The sequence below is a fragment of the Buceros rhinoceros genome, unplaced genomic scaffold (assembly GCF_000710305.1).
Source record: "Buceros rhinoceros silvestris isolate BGI_N320 unplaced genomic scaffold, ASM71030v1 scaffold17798, whole genome shotgun sequence".
NCBI lineage: Eukaryota > Metazoa > Chordata > Aves > Bucerotiformes > Bucerotidae > Buceros > Buceros rhinoceros.
Genome location: NW_010426524.1, coordinates 43,149 through 56,716, shown reverse-complemented (window position 1 = coordinate 56,716; position 13,568 = coordinate 43,149). Strand labels below are relative to the sequence as shown.

The 13,568-nt window shown below is 42.5% G+C and overlaps 1 protein-coding gene across 1 annotated transcript in view; it reads right to left on the bottom strand.

Moving 5' to 3' along the window:
• The window catches only part of AMPH (amphiphysin), a gene marked incomplete at both ends in the record, with an annotated part of 45,174 nt that extends 33,704 nt beyond the window's left edge, over positions 1-11,470 (bottom strand). Inside the window, 2 exons of the mRNA XM_010141548.1 lie at positions 235-289; positions 11,390-11,470. Of these exons, the coding sequence (XP_010139850.1) occupies positions 235-289; positions 11,390-11,470 (136 nt within the window). The remainder of the gene's footprint in view (positions 1-234; positions 290-11,389) is intronic.
• Between the last annotated feature and the right edge of the window lie 2,098 nt (positions 11,471-13,568).

Genomic DNA, 13,568 nt, shown 5'->3' with positions numbered 1-13,568 from the left:
TCAGCCAAGGATGAGCCACGCATGCAAGACACTACACATGGGTTGACATCAAAGGTGCAGAATCCCTAGCAACGGGCTAAAGAGCCTGCGTTGCATCCAAAGCAGAAATGGGGACTACTAATGACAGGAGCAATTACTTATATATGTCTTTGTACAGCTTAAACAAGCTTGGTTGTCTCCATATTTTTAAAAAAGATTGTGTTACGAAAACATGACGTAAAACTTAAAAATCACCTTTGATGGCTGCTAAATATCCTCTCAGTTCTCTCTGGAGCCTGGAGCCCTCTGCCTAGAAAAGAAAAAACCAAAAGAAGCAAGGAAGTTATGTTATTGAAAACACATCTCAGGTATATTTTATGCCTTAACATATGCATACAGTCGAACTTAAGGACAGAAAGCAACTTCAGGAGCTATGTGATGAATAGTGTCATATGCTGCAGGCATGCACGGGTTTGTACAGAAAAGGTGGCCTGCCCAAGATTCCATGCATAGTGTGCTCTCTAGGCTCAAGTTTCTGGGTTTAATTTATCAGTCATCTGCACAGGGAAGAATTCCAGCCAAAGACAGACAGGTATATTTTATGGCCGAGGTCCCATACACGTCAGCCTGGCCAATGTCCTAATAACCTGAACCACAAAGAAGTATAATCGAGAACGGTGCATCTCCACTGGAAACCACTCAAATGAGGCCAGCCTAGACCTGCAGAAAATCCATGCCCTTACATAAATAGCTTACCTTGCCTGCAAACAGTTGTCCAAGTATTTTAATGTTTACAAGGAAATAACTGCTAGCAAACAATAGCTTTAGTTATTCTGTTTAGCCCGGCTCGTGCATCTTGCATTCTGCTGGGAAATCTCAGCTGTTTCTTCGGTAAATACATCAGAATGATCTCTTTATCTTATCTTATACCAACAGCCTTCGAAAAACTCGGAATAGACAAAACAAAATGGCTTGCTTTATCTCCGACTCTTCAGCACAAGTTGGACTTCACAGCTCCTACGATTCGCAATTAAATCTGTGCCGCACTATAACACATACTTTACTGCTAAACAGCTGTTGTCCAGGACACCTTCAATAGCCTGAAGATTTTGGAAACGCTCCATGTTTACCAGTTCCAAATATCCTTCAAATTATTTATTTAAGCCGTTGGAAACTATAGGAATATCAGCTTGCGGTCACATTTTCTCACATACAGCTACACCATATGGGAAAATCAGCTGCAAAATACGACTGACTGATTTGGAGTTTCTCTCCTATTTTTTTGTGTGAAAGTCAGAACCCACAAGGGTGCATGTGTGAATACTTTAGAAGGCAGAGTCTCAGCTGGTATAAGCTGTTATAACTCCACTTAAGTCGAAGGACTTCTGATGTCAGTAAAGGATTTGCCATCAGTGACAGCAATGCTCAGAGCATTCATATACAGAGGATCACAAGAAATTCAGGTTGAAAGGAACTGTCTGGGGCTTAGAATCCATCTACCCGCAGCCACTGTAAATCTAAATGGTGGTTTTCAGGAATTACTCACTTGCCTCACCAGTACACAGATTCTATCCCCCAAACTCACTTGCCTCTACCAGCTCCCTGCAGGGAACTGAAGGCCTTTAGAAATGGCAATGCACTGTAAGAACAAAGCAACTGCTTTAAGATTCTGGAAATACTGAAGGATTTAGACGGTAAAAATGCCTGAGTGGGCTGAGAAAGCAGACGGGATGCGCTTTACAGACCCCACAAACAGAACGTTGCTTTTACAATAATTTGATCCAAAGCAAAAATCCTTTTTGAACCTAAATCCATTAATCAACTAAATTCTAAGCACAGGAATAGACCCGCCAGGGTGACAGCTGAGAAGCCGCTGAGTAACAGCAAGAGTGCAGGAGCACTCAGCCCACCAGTTAGTCTCTGGTCTGGGATGATATTCGATGTTCCAAGGAAAGACAAACCCTTCCCTTGCTTTGGGGTCAAAGCTGCACATCAAAGCAGGGGCCAGACAGGCACGGGTTGAGTAATCACTGGATTAAACCTCAAGCTTAATTACCTAGAACACAACAGAAAGTTCTGAAAATAGCTTGATGTTGTAGCCCATAAGAAAATACATACATATACATCTTAATACTGTTTAGTATAAAGTCCTACCCTAACACATCATAACAATGTATTTCATCGTCCTACATAACGCAGTTACATCCTCACCCACTTCAGAGGGTGACTTTTACCTACTTCTTTCTGTACTAGAACGAGAGGCAGAGAGATGACAGAAGTTGCCTGCTTTCCGCAGAGCAAGGCATTAAGTAAACACCACAGAGGAAAGGAGGTAGAACCCAGGGATAAAATGTCTTGCTGTCAGATCTGAGGAGGAGTATCTGTAAACGTGGCAGAAAGAGGAAGGAAGTTCCACTTTTATGTGTGCCAGTCTCCTGGGAGGATCCCGGGTACTCTGAGAAGTCACACGAGGGTATAAATTACCTTTCCAACTTGTATCTTCTTTGGCCTGAGCGTGCGCTTGTGGTGAAATTGGGACGCAGATACAGCATCTTCATTCTTCATCATGGTCAGCTGAACAGGTGCCCGTACAGTAAAAATTTTTAGTTATTGAAGAATTTCTGATGTTTCGGGAGCAGCAAGCCATAGCTGGAAGGCTCAGAACCCTGTTAGCTGTCCTCTCGTCCAGTAAAAGGTTTATATTTACTCCTATACACGTTTCGTCACTAGGACTAACCAGCACACCACAAAATGGCATGTCAGGGACAAACTGTGTAGCTTTACGACTGGTACCTTAAATCACTATGAGATCTATTGTGGTTCATTAGCATCGTGCGTCATCAGCAACTGCTGCTCCAGAAAAAGTCAAAGCTGTAAACCATCACGCAAGTATTTTGCCGTATGTGCTGCTATGAATTCTGACAATTTATTCAAAAGAATAATTTTAACACGCATCTCCTTCAGTCTGGGTTATTAACACGTCACAAACCACTGAAGGAGCTAAGCAGCACAGAGCCACAGGAATTTTCCCTCATTAGCAAACGTTGTATAGCACATGACATGAAAGCATTGATGGGCAAAAGCCAGCTCCCGCTGAATTTGAGAGACAGTCTCTCAGTTTCAATGGCAACAGAATTAGACCTTTCTACAAACCATCGGAAATAAAAATTTGCATCAGAAGTCCTCAACCCCGTGAATTCTGCGAAAGGTGCCTCTGGTCGACGTGTTTTGCTATAGTGAACTCACTAGTAGTGAAGATAAATATACTTTTATCACTTCTCAGACCAATTAATATTCACAGGGTGAAAAATCCTGCATTGCTGGCTCCACACATCCTGTACCTCTGGCATACAGGTTTTAAAAAGCACTGTTTCAAAGATTGCAGCATATTTAATAGTGTCCCATTTCGATGTTTACCATCACGCTTATTCTCCTTTCAGGTCTATCAGATGGAAGAATCTGGTGGCTCTGAAACCACCACTCCAAGTATCTACTTTGAGGCCATAAATTTTGTTAACTGAGATGCAGTTTCTTGAAGGAGAATGAAAAGTAGGTGTCATTTTGCAGATGTTCTGCTCCTCCGAAATGAGATTTCCCAAGAAAGCACTGATGCTTCCTTTATAATTTCATAATTTCTTTTATTTGTTCTGAGGCAGCAAAATGAGTCAATGAGTCAGAATTTCATAATATGCAAGAAAACTCCAGAGAAATCTCAACAGCATGCTTAATGGCAAACTTCTCACCATCGAGTTGTTTGGTAACAGCAGGTGCGTTCTCATCGGACTCCAGCACCAGAAATCAGTGCTCTTTGCTCACCCAGTCAAACTCAACGTACAAATTACCAAAACCTGCCAGGCAGATGGTAACAACACAAAACAACTCCCCTCGTTAGGAAAATCATCACAGCTCTCCACAAGCATGTCCCAAACAGCCTGCTACCCTGAACACTGTAGCACGCAGCGGTGCCGCCAGATCCCCTTTTCTACTCCCTGGTCTCATTACATGGTCGTGTAGCCAGTAAAACCACACACACCCAGAGAGATAAGGAGGCTCAGTGTTTCAGGATCCTGTCACCTACAGCCACAGGTCTCACACACCTTTACAGCAGCATTAAGTTCTTTCAGTACCGCTGATTCTTGTGGATGTTTAGTTTGGGTTTTATTTCTAAAGAACATAGCTGAGCACTGGGATCGAGACAAAGAGAGCCACAGCACTGTTGGCTGTAAGACCAGCGAGACCTGCAAAAACTTATTGACTAAAACCATCAAAACCAGGCTTTGTGTCTTACCAGCTTTTACTTCCTGATGCATTAGAAAAATTGTTGTTTCCACTCCGAAATTAAAGGCCACCTTGACTCCACAAAAGCTGGAATCGGATGACCTATTTGCCAGGCTTCGTTTATTCACGGCTTTCCTAGCAGAACAGAAGAGTTTGATTTTTCTATCATGTCACACACAGGACATAAACAGGAAAGGTCAGCACAGCATGTGCTTGATACCAAAACCAAATAAATCACTCCACTTCAGCGAGAGTCAAGAGCACTGTCAATGCTGAACCTGGAGGGTAGCTTAATTAATAACCTACCCTATAAAAATGCAAACCACATAATTATTAATGCAGCTCTAAGTCTAATGCTGAAATCTTGTCATTCCATCGCTAAGACATCAGGGAAATAGCTCAAAAGAAAGCACTTTGGGTATCACCTGGAAGACAGCCTCTGCTGTAATGTGCAGTGATTAGCTGCAATGTCTCTCTGTTCGCAAACACATTAAATAGTATGTACTGGTAGGTCTTTCAGGGAATGCAGAAGCACGAATGCAAAGGACTATTGCATTAAGTGAAGCTTAACAAAATAAGAGGCTATTTGGGCAAATCCATAACTCAGTATGAAATATATCTGCATACCAGAGTGCCCTGTTTTACCATTTCTCAGTTTCCTAACAGTTCCTAGAACTATATCCCAAATTTTGGGACCTTTTCCTTCAAGAAATATATTTCTCCTTTTCTCTCTCTACAAGCTGTAGGAGACTTGGGTTTTGAATTATGTGACTAGTGCATCACTTGAAAAAAGTTGGGTTTGCAGAGGTTTTAGGCATCCCAGTGCTTACTAGGACAGCACCAAATTTGTGGTCCAGCCACTAAGGCAGCTCAAGAGTAAGAATGTCATTGTTCTAGTTATTAAGTAACATGATACATTGAAGTAAACTGCATCAAATCAAACAGGCACCTCAGACAATTCAGACTAATCCAAAAAGTATGAGCTCTAAAGGTAAGAACCAGCGAGCTTTGCCCCGTGTTAGCAGCGACTCCCAGTAGCCAGGTGAGAAAGCTCTGCGCCCGCAGCGATGCTTAACTTTCGCCGAAGCAACGGTCTTTGTTTCAGACGAGGAGTGAACAGAAAATACTTGGCATCCCTCAAAGGAAATTCCAACCCTCTTGCCTGACAAGTAAACCTCTCCCACCCCAAGCTAGGATCGTTTATACTTTTTACATCTTCCTACAAGCACACTCGTGTCCTCAAAGCAGTGCCCAGACTGATGGTTTTAATGAAAACTTGGGGTGTGCAAAACCAGCAAGTGTGGAGCCTGCAAGTCTATGCCTAGAAGTAATCTATACATACTAAATGATGAGCTAGACTTCCTGAACACGTCCTTCACCTCTGCTTATGCTGATAGCTGCATATCCATAGTGATATTCTGAGATAACACATATAAGCTACGCGCTAACGGGTGTGGTAGACGACTGTGCAGAACGGTTTGTTGTGAACTGCACCACGTTCACTCCATGTGTCAAATCCCAGAGCTGGGCTGTCAGCTATCCCCAGGGTCGGTTATGCCAGAGCGCTCCTGAAGAAACATATACCAGTTTGCTTTAAAGATAGCCAGAAATAACTCGATCATTCAGCTGCACTTGTATCCAAGGAGCAATCAAAAACAGCCCAGTGTGACAACGGTTTAGGCTTCAGATTTGGAGCAATCGATAGGCAGAATCAAAAAAGCAAAAAATCAGATCAGCCACTCTCTCCTTTGAAGGGAGGAATTAGTTGGAATGGATCTGGGCTGTTCCTGCAGAGATAACTTTGTACCATAAACCAGAGAGCCTCACATTCCTGGGTAACCTGCATGACTGGAAATTAAAGAGGCTGAGATGAGATGTAATGGTACACTATGTTTCTTCTTGTCTTGGGGAAAAAGGCCCCTCAGACATCAGATAATTACTAAACATATATTTCAGGATGAAATGTTAATCAGCAGAGAAACCCCTCCCACAGCCCCCAAAACACTTTGCACATTTTATTGCTTGTATTTGGCTTTGTGGTCATCCAGTATCCAAAGCACACTTCGGGACTGGCCCCTGAGAGACGCCTGTCAGATGCAGTCCCCCGGAATACAAACACTTCTTGACTCACAGAAAAAAGCTCCCTCCCGCTAATCTAGATTGTGTTTTCCCATGTCTGGTTTACTTCAGAGTACCTATCAAGGACAGCGTTTGCTTCGTTTAGCAAATGAGTCTCCTCTGGACAGGGCTGTAATGAATGAACAATACGCTGCAGCTTAACAAGTATCAAGAATATCCTGTGGTTTAACATGAGATTCCACAGCCAAGTGAGGAAATCTGAGAGTCAGCTAAGGACAAACAGTGGGTCCCTTTCAGAGTAATTTTAAAGCTCGCACTTTTATTTTTTTAATTGCCTGGACTTCTTCCATCTCAAGTCCTTGCACAATATCAGTAAAATGAGAGGGTCTAGGGTAAGAAGCTAAGATAGGTTTAAAGATAATCAAATAGATATATGGGATAGCTAATAATTCCCAGAGAAATGGTGGTGTTGGAGAACACAGATTGAATTTCATGGGATTATAATACGTATTGAAGATCCCCTTCATCATCATGTCCTTCATTCAACTCCAGGTTAAAACACTTATCACTGCCTACATGAGTTTGGTGCCCCTCATCGTTTTTGAGACAATGCAGATCTTTTCAGTGAGACCTGTGGAGTCAGGAGGGCAATTAAGAAAATCCTACAGTCAAAGCCATTCACTCAGCAGAGCTGTCTAGTGCCATTTGTGATACATCCACAAATGACAGACGCAACTGGTCTTAAGGGATCTGCCAGCTTTGTTGAACAACATTTGGAAGGCAGGGAGGACACACTAGGACCTCAGAAGTGGCTGCTCAACTCGGTTGGTGGGGCTGCCCAAACACATGCATCTGTTGCTGCTGGAGATGCCATGGGGTGCTCAAGACGACCACAAGAGCCAGCAGGTACGATACAGGACTGCGTCCAAGCCACATGCCGCTGTCAGGAGCAACAGCTGGGAGCCTGGTGGGGCACTGTGAGGCACATCTGGTTGCTGTGTGTAGGTGGTGAATCTCCTCTTGGGTGTCTTAACTCATGAATAAATTTTAAGAAATCAGGGGCACATCCAATGCAAAAAGAGCACTTCCATAAATGTTACCTGTCTCACAGAACAACTTTAAGACAATGTCGTGCCGCAGCTGTAAGGCAGCTGAGCCTGCTTGCATGAAATCAAGATCTGGCTAGGACAAACCTCTTCAGGTCCCCGAACAATCACCCAAGGAGCAGCTCTTACTGCACATTAAGTAAAGCAGGTTCTGCTCGCTCAACAACAGCAAAAAAAGCTCTTCATTTTCACCTAATTCTATAAATTAGCAACAATAGCACGTGACATTTTGCTTTATTCTGACAACAAGTCATGGGCAGCTGCTTTTGCAGTAGCAACTGCTGTATCTGTGTGTACGTATATAATACACAGTGTTAATGGTTTTAAACACTAAAATATATTTTAGCTGTAATCCGTAAAATAAGTCTCATAGCTACTGAGGTAAATATGCATAGACATGAAATAGAACGTTGATCTCTTACAAAAAAGCAGCAAGCACTGTGAGTCATTAAAATACACTTGGGGATAAGGGAATTGCTACTTTACTTCCTGCCGAAAATACGTGTAACATGCAGTTGATTGACCAATAGAATAGAGATGAAATTTCAGGCAAATCCCCGATGGACTTGATGATATTTTCACAACTGAGAGAAATATGCAGGAATTTGGGGGGTTTTCTCCTCTCTGAACTTCAGGGTCGATTAAGAGGCTGAACAGATCCACAATCAGCTGTGCAGAGAGAAACATTTAAGCATCAAGAAATTTCTTGTGATACACTGAAAACCTGAGTCATACTGTGTCGTATGTGATTTTATTTATGTTTTGGTTGTTCCACGACTTTTGATGCAGAGTGGCCATTCTCAGCTTACAACTGAAGTGAAAAGTGAGTAACAGCTGTGTTTGCTGTTAAGAACCTAAATGTTTTTACTGCTGGTTTCAGCTGCAGCAGCTACTGCTTCTGATAAAGAAAGTCCTGAGGCTCTGCAAAGACACTGTGCTCTGTTCTCTCCAGGCACGGGATGACTCAGTTTCTCCATGGTGATTCATCTGGATAATTCAGCTTTGGTTTGTCGAGTCCAGAAGGGGGTCTTGTCCAGCTGTAGTCAGAAAGAGGTGGGAATGGATCACTAGGGAGTCTGAATGACCTTCTCCTACAATTAGATCTGCGGGATGTATCCTTACACACAACCTTATGCTGAGTTGGGTACAGACCCATCATTTAATCCGCTATTCAGGCAAGGATTGGCATGTTAGGATTTCGGTTTTCCAATTACCTGTTCCCTGCATAATGAGCACCATGTCCTTTCTCCTTCCTTTCCCTGAGCTGAACTGGGAGTCCTCACTGATTATTTTTGAGAAGTATTAATAAAAAGATCATTCTATACTTCAGACCAGTGGACCTCCCAAGTGTCGCAGGCTCGATAAGGAAGGGTATCAAGAAAAACAGACCCTTTTCACAGCTTTCAGCTTACAAGAATCCCCAGAGCCCACGTGGCACCAGCTGCTATAAACTACTTACAAAGAGACACAGAACTGAAGTGACAGTCTTCCTGAAAACCAAATGTAGGTCGGTGAGATGGCCACGGAACAGCCAAATCAATGCTAACAGAGACTGTAAGAAACAAAGTAAAGTTTGGTCCTTCTCTCAAACTGACTCTGGCATAGAAAGGCCTTGTTAGGTCAGCAACCACCACAGAGACAAAAAATCCTGGAGGGAGCTGCAAAAGATGGGACAGCCTCTAACAGGGGCAGTTCTGCTTGCAAGCCACCTGAACAGCTCGCATCAACAGTTTGGTGGACCTCAGCTCACGGATCCATCACTCAGACTGCCTTTTTATTCTTTCACATCTGGAATTGAATTTTTCTTTTTCTAAAGGCTCTAGAGCTGCAGAGATAACCTTGAACCAGCCTGAATGTAAACCAGGAAGAGACAGCTGCCTGAGTTCACAGAAGACAGCAGGTCTCCGGGGTATTAATCAGTAAGAGTGATAATTCAGATAGATACACCTTGTAAAGCTTCACATCTTTGCATTGGTACTAAGTTGTAGATCAAAGCATGCACAAAACTAAGAAAATTAAAGCTATTTATATGCTTCTTGTTGGTGGACATGGCAGAAACAGTGCCTTTGCAGCATTTTTTCCCTTGTATTTGGAGAACTGAGCACAACAGAACTCTTTGAGAGCGAGCCCAGCAGGGCACAGTAAGCACATGCGATTAGTTTAATAAATGTACAGGCTCCCCATTTGGTGTGTGCCAGTGGAGCTCGCCTAATCTGCATGTGCCCCTCCAGAGTTCCCTCTGCACTCACTTCTCCCTAACCAATTTCTCCCCTGGCCTCAAGTCACATTCACATCTGGATTTAGCATCATGCAGTTCCCGCAGAGTCCTTGACTGTTTATTACTGCCTCTCTGTACATCAAAGGAGGAAGAAATGAAAAGGAAGCAACGCTAAGGTCCCCCTTAGCAAGACTTTCAGCTGAAAATCACCTTAAGGAAAATTCTTGGTAATGAACAGAAAAAACCCAAACATTTGAGACATAATTTTGCTTAAAAGGATATTTTTTCCTCTTTCATTTATCTATCTTTTATTTTTGCTCAGAAAAAATATCCCACAAAATTGTTTCTTCATAGGGATGCTCCAGCTGCTCCTTCTGCACCCAGTAAGAACCTCACAGATGCACCTTATTTCTAGTAACGCAGTTACTGGCTGTGCAGACAGCTGGAATATTGACAGCAAGGACAAGCAGCAACATAAGGATAATCAGAAACGCTCCACTCATTTCCCAGCGTACTAGGAAAAGAGAGATGGCAATAAAGGGGAAAACAGAGCATCTCTGCAGTGTTTCAAAGCTTCTGAGTGCTTCCTCGGGTCTATTAAAACCCACCATCTCCCTGACCTCAAGAAATTTGAGGGAGAAACCACGTCCTCAGAGAAACAGAATTTTTTACTTTCCATCGTTTTTGTCTTTGGGGAAGAGTGAAGCAACTGCCCAGTGGCTCCTGAAACCTCCCTCCCTTCTACACTGAGAGAGAAAAATAAAAGCTAAGTAACCATAAGATGCGAAAGAGTTAATAAGCATCCCCAGCAGTCCGGATGCAGCGTTTGTGTTCACACGGAAAGGACAGAAGTGCATGTGGTAGATAGGACTGATTCAGGCAGAAATTGCAAACAGTGACATGAGCCAACTTCTACATCGTGTAAAATACATGGCAGAAGTTCTCTCACCTTCCAGAGCCTTTCTGCATGAGCTTTAAACGACCCCTCATAAAAATGACAGATACCTCAGTTCATACTTACATAATGAGCCCATCTTCTCGGTGGCACTAATGCAGCTCGTGGCAGGCATTAATTTGTACTAGAAAGCTACTATATAATTAATCACAATCACCTTCAGGCCAAAAAGTCTGTCCAAGAACACAAGGCGTAATTGAGGTTATAATTTAGGATTGCATTGGCAGTAGATTATAAACCCTTTGGGGCACCTTTGTTTTCATGTGTTGTGTTTACAACATTAAGAGCAATCGGGCGCTGTTCCCACGTGGTGCTTCACTTGCACTGACGGGGAGCATAACTACACGCCGCGGCCTGAGACTATTCATCTACTCACTACCTACGTTATTCTATACCGCTGATGAGAGCAGTCCACAAAATGAAACCAAGGAAATACATCTCTTCTCTGTAAGAAGGCAACTATAAAGCTGCATTTAGTTGGGGTTGGGTTCTGCTCTCGGTTAAGCTGTTGGAACCGTGCTGTCACTCTGCTGATCCCAAGCTGGATCCAAGTTGGAGCGTGATGGTGTTATATACGATTACAGTAAGTCCTTTTATTACTCTGCATGCACAAAACCAACTCGTCTTTCTGTTTAGAAGTAGAAGAACAAAATCGTATTTCACCCTCAAAAACATCTTCTTACCTGGTACCGTGTAACACCTTCAAAATCAGCAAGTTCAAACACACCGCATTCTTCTACAGACACACTTAAAGGAACTGAAAAAGTAACTGACCTCTTGTCGTTTGAAATTCTGAACGTATTCTTCAAACTGTTCATCTTTTGTTTCATCTGCTTTTCCTAGTTTTTGAAGTACCTATATTGAAAAGAACAAGAAAAATGAGTCATTTAATATTTATGTCACAAACCAAAAACGCTGCTACTTCCAATGCTTCTGTTCTCGCAGATAGGCTTAAATAGCATTTTATTTTTGGTGGTGTGTGCACTACCAAAGTTCACACAGCAAACCATTCTGTCAAAATAAAAAAGGGTAAAAGCAGGAATATGGTGTGTATGTGTCTGTGGAAATATACTTCAAGTTATTGAGTCCAGGGTGGGGATATGGGTTTTTTCAGTGGCGCAACTTCTTTTAGCAAAGAATCCCAGGGTTTCAAAGCAAGGAAGCATGACAAAAACTTGCTGGCAGTGCAGGTTGTCCTCCCTTTCAGACAGAGAAAGAAAAGACCGAATTTCATTAGGTTTTTCATCTGTTTACAGCTCATTACATCAAATGGTGTTAAATTATTCTTATCTGCATGATTTTCAACATAAAGAACTGTGCGGCTGCATGAGAAATTGGTAGCGCTGATGCTTATTTAAAACTTTTGTTGGGGTTCATATTTGCTCCCCTCATTAATTCAGAAGTGGATTGTCATCCACAGGTTAATAAATATCCTGCAATATGTCAGCAGTAAGAGATACTCATGTGATAGCAGTTTGAAACGTAGTCTGACACAGCTACACTTTACACAGTATTTACCTACAATAAATACATCCCAGTATTAAATCCTGGCACTATCCATTCATTTTAATATTGACGCTTACAAGCAGCTGCAAATGGGCTTCACCCTCCTTGTCAAGCAACACTGAAACCTTTATACAGAAAGCACTTGAGTGTGGGATGAACCACCTCACACAGCCATGTTCAGATTGCTCCCCTATGACACCTTGACCAAACTTTCCATTCCCAAAGGAAAAAAACAGAAACAAACAAATGAAAAAAACCTCCACAAAATAGAAAGAGAAGCAATTAATGTGAGAATAGGTGGTTATGTTTATACGGATATTCATTAGCAGAACAAAGACTGTACGGCTCCAGTCGTGCCGTATTCTCTCTCTATCCTAATGCCACCCCCACAGTTCCGCATAGAGACAGTGGAGCAGACTGGAACTAGAATAAACAACTAGAATAAACAGATGCCTTTAGATCCCATCCACAGAGCCCCATGGACCACTGAACACGTACCTTTTACAACCAACCTAATTGTAACCACAAGTTTACCACTGTCTCTGTCTAAACAGAGAGGGCACCAGGTTGAAGGCAAGTCTTAGAAACTGCTCTACCTTTCAGCACTTGTTTGTGCACTTCTGTCTCAAAGTGGAAGTCTCTTGTCAACAGAAGTCTATAGTTTGTAGTTTATTTTTGCTCAGTTTGGTCACCACCTATTAGGTATCTTTGGGGCAGAGTTAAGGCCAGGTGAAGGCTTGTCTACAATACGCATCGGTTCCTCTAACTCCAAGCCCTCTTGTGGACAGGCTGAAATAAATTTTAGACCCATTGTTCATCTTGTAACATAGAGTACCAGGGTCAAGATTAGAGTCAGTGTCTGGTTTAGGGGTGGGGTTAGGAAAAGACAAGTAGACAGCTCCTAACATCAGGTTAAGACAGTGGTCAAGAGAAAATAGACATAAAAAACCCAGGTTACTGAAAAGTATCTGATGGCCCTTACAGATAAAATTAAGGTTATGATCAGGAGTAGCAAGTGCCAAATTTTCCCCTTAAGTCTCACCTCAACCACCTTTCTAGATAAGTATTAGACTTAGTAACAGGAAAAGCTCAGTTTATTGGTGGCCCCTGAGGACAGGAGAAAGATAGATGGACAGTGTTTTATAAAAGCTTTGAAGTGATATACAATGTGCCAAAGGAGATCTGGGTGGATAGGCAGCTAATATATTACTTTAGGTCCATGTAGTAGGTAACCTGTACCGTGAATTTGGATTCAGGCATCAGAAAAGGAAGAACAGAGGACCCAAAGCTGTTGCTGAACATCCAATGGCCTGTAGAGCTCAAATAAGGCCTGGACTTGGTGAAGGCGAGTGGCTAGCATTTTTTTTTCATAGGATGCCCAAAAAGAGAATAACGTTTGGGGTTAAGAACATCTATCAATGTGTATGATCAGCCTAAATGGTACGTA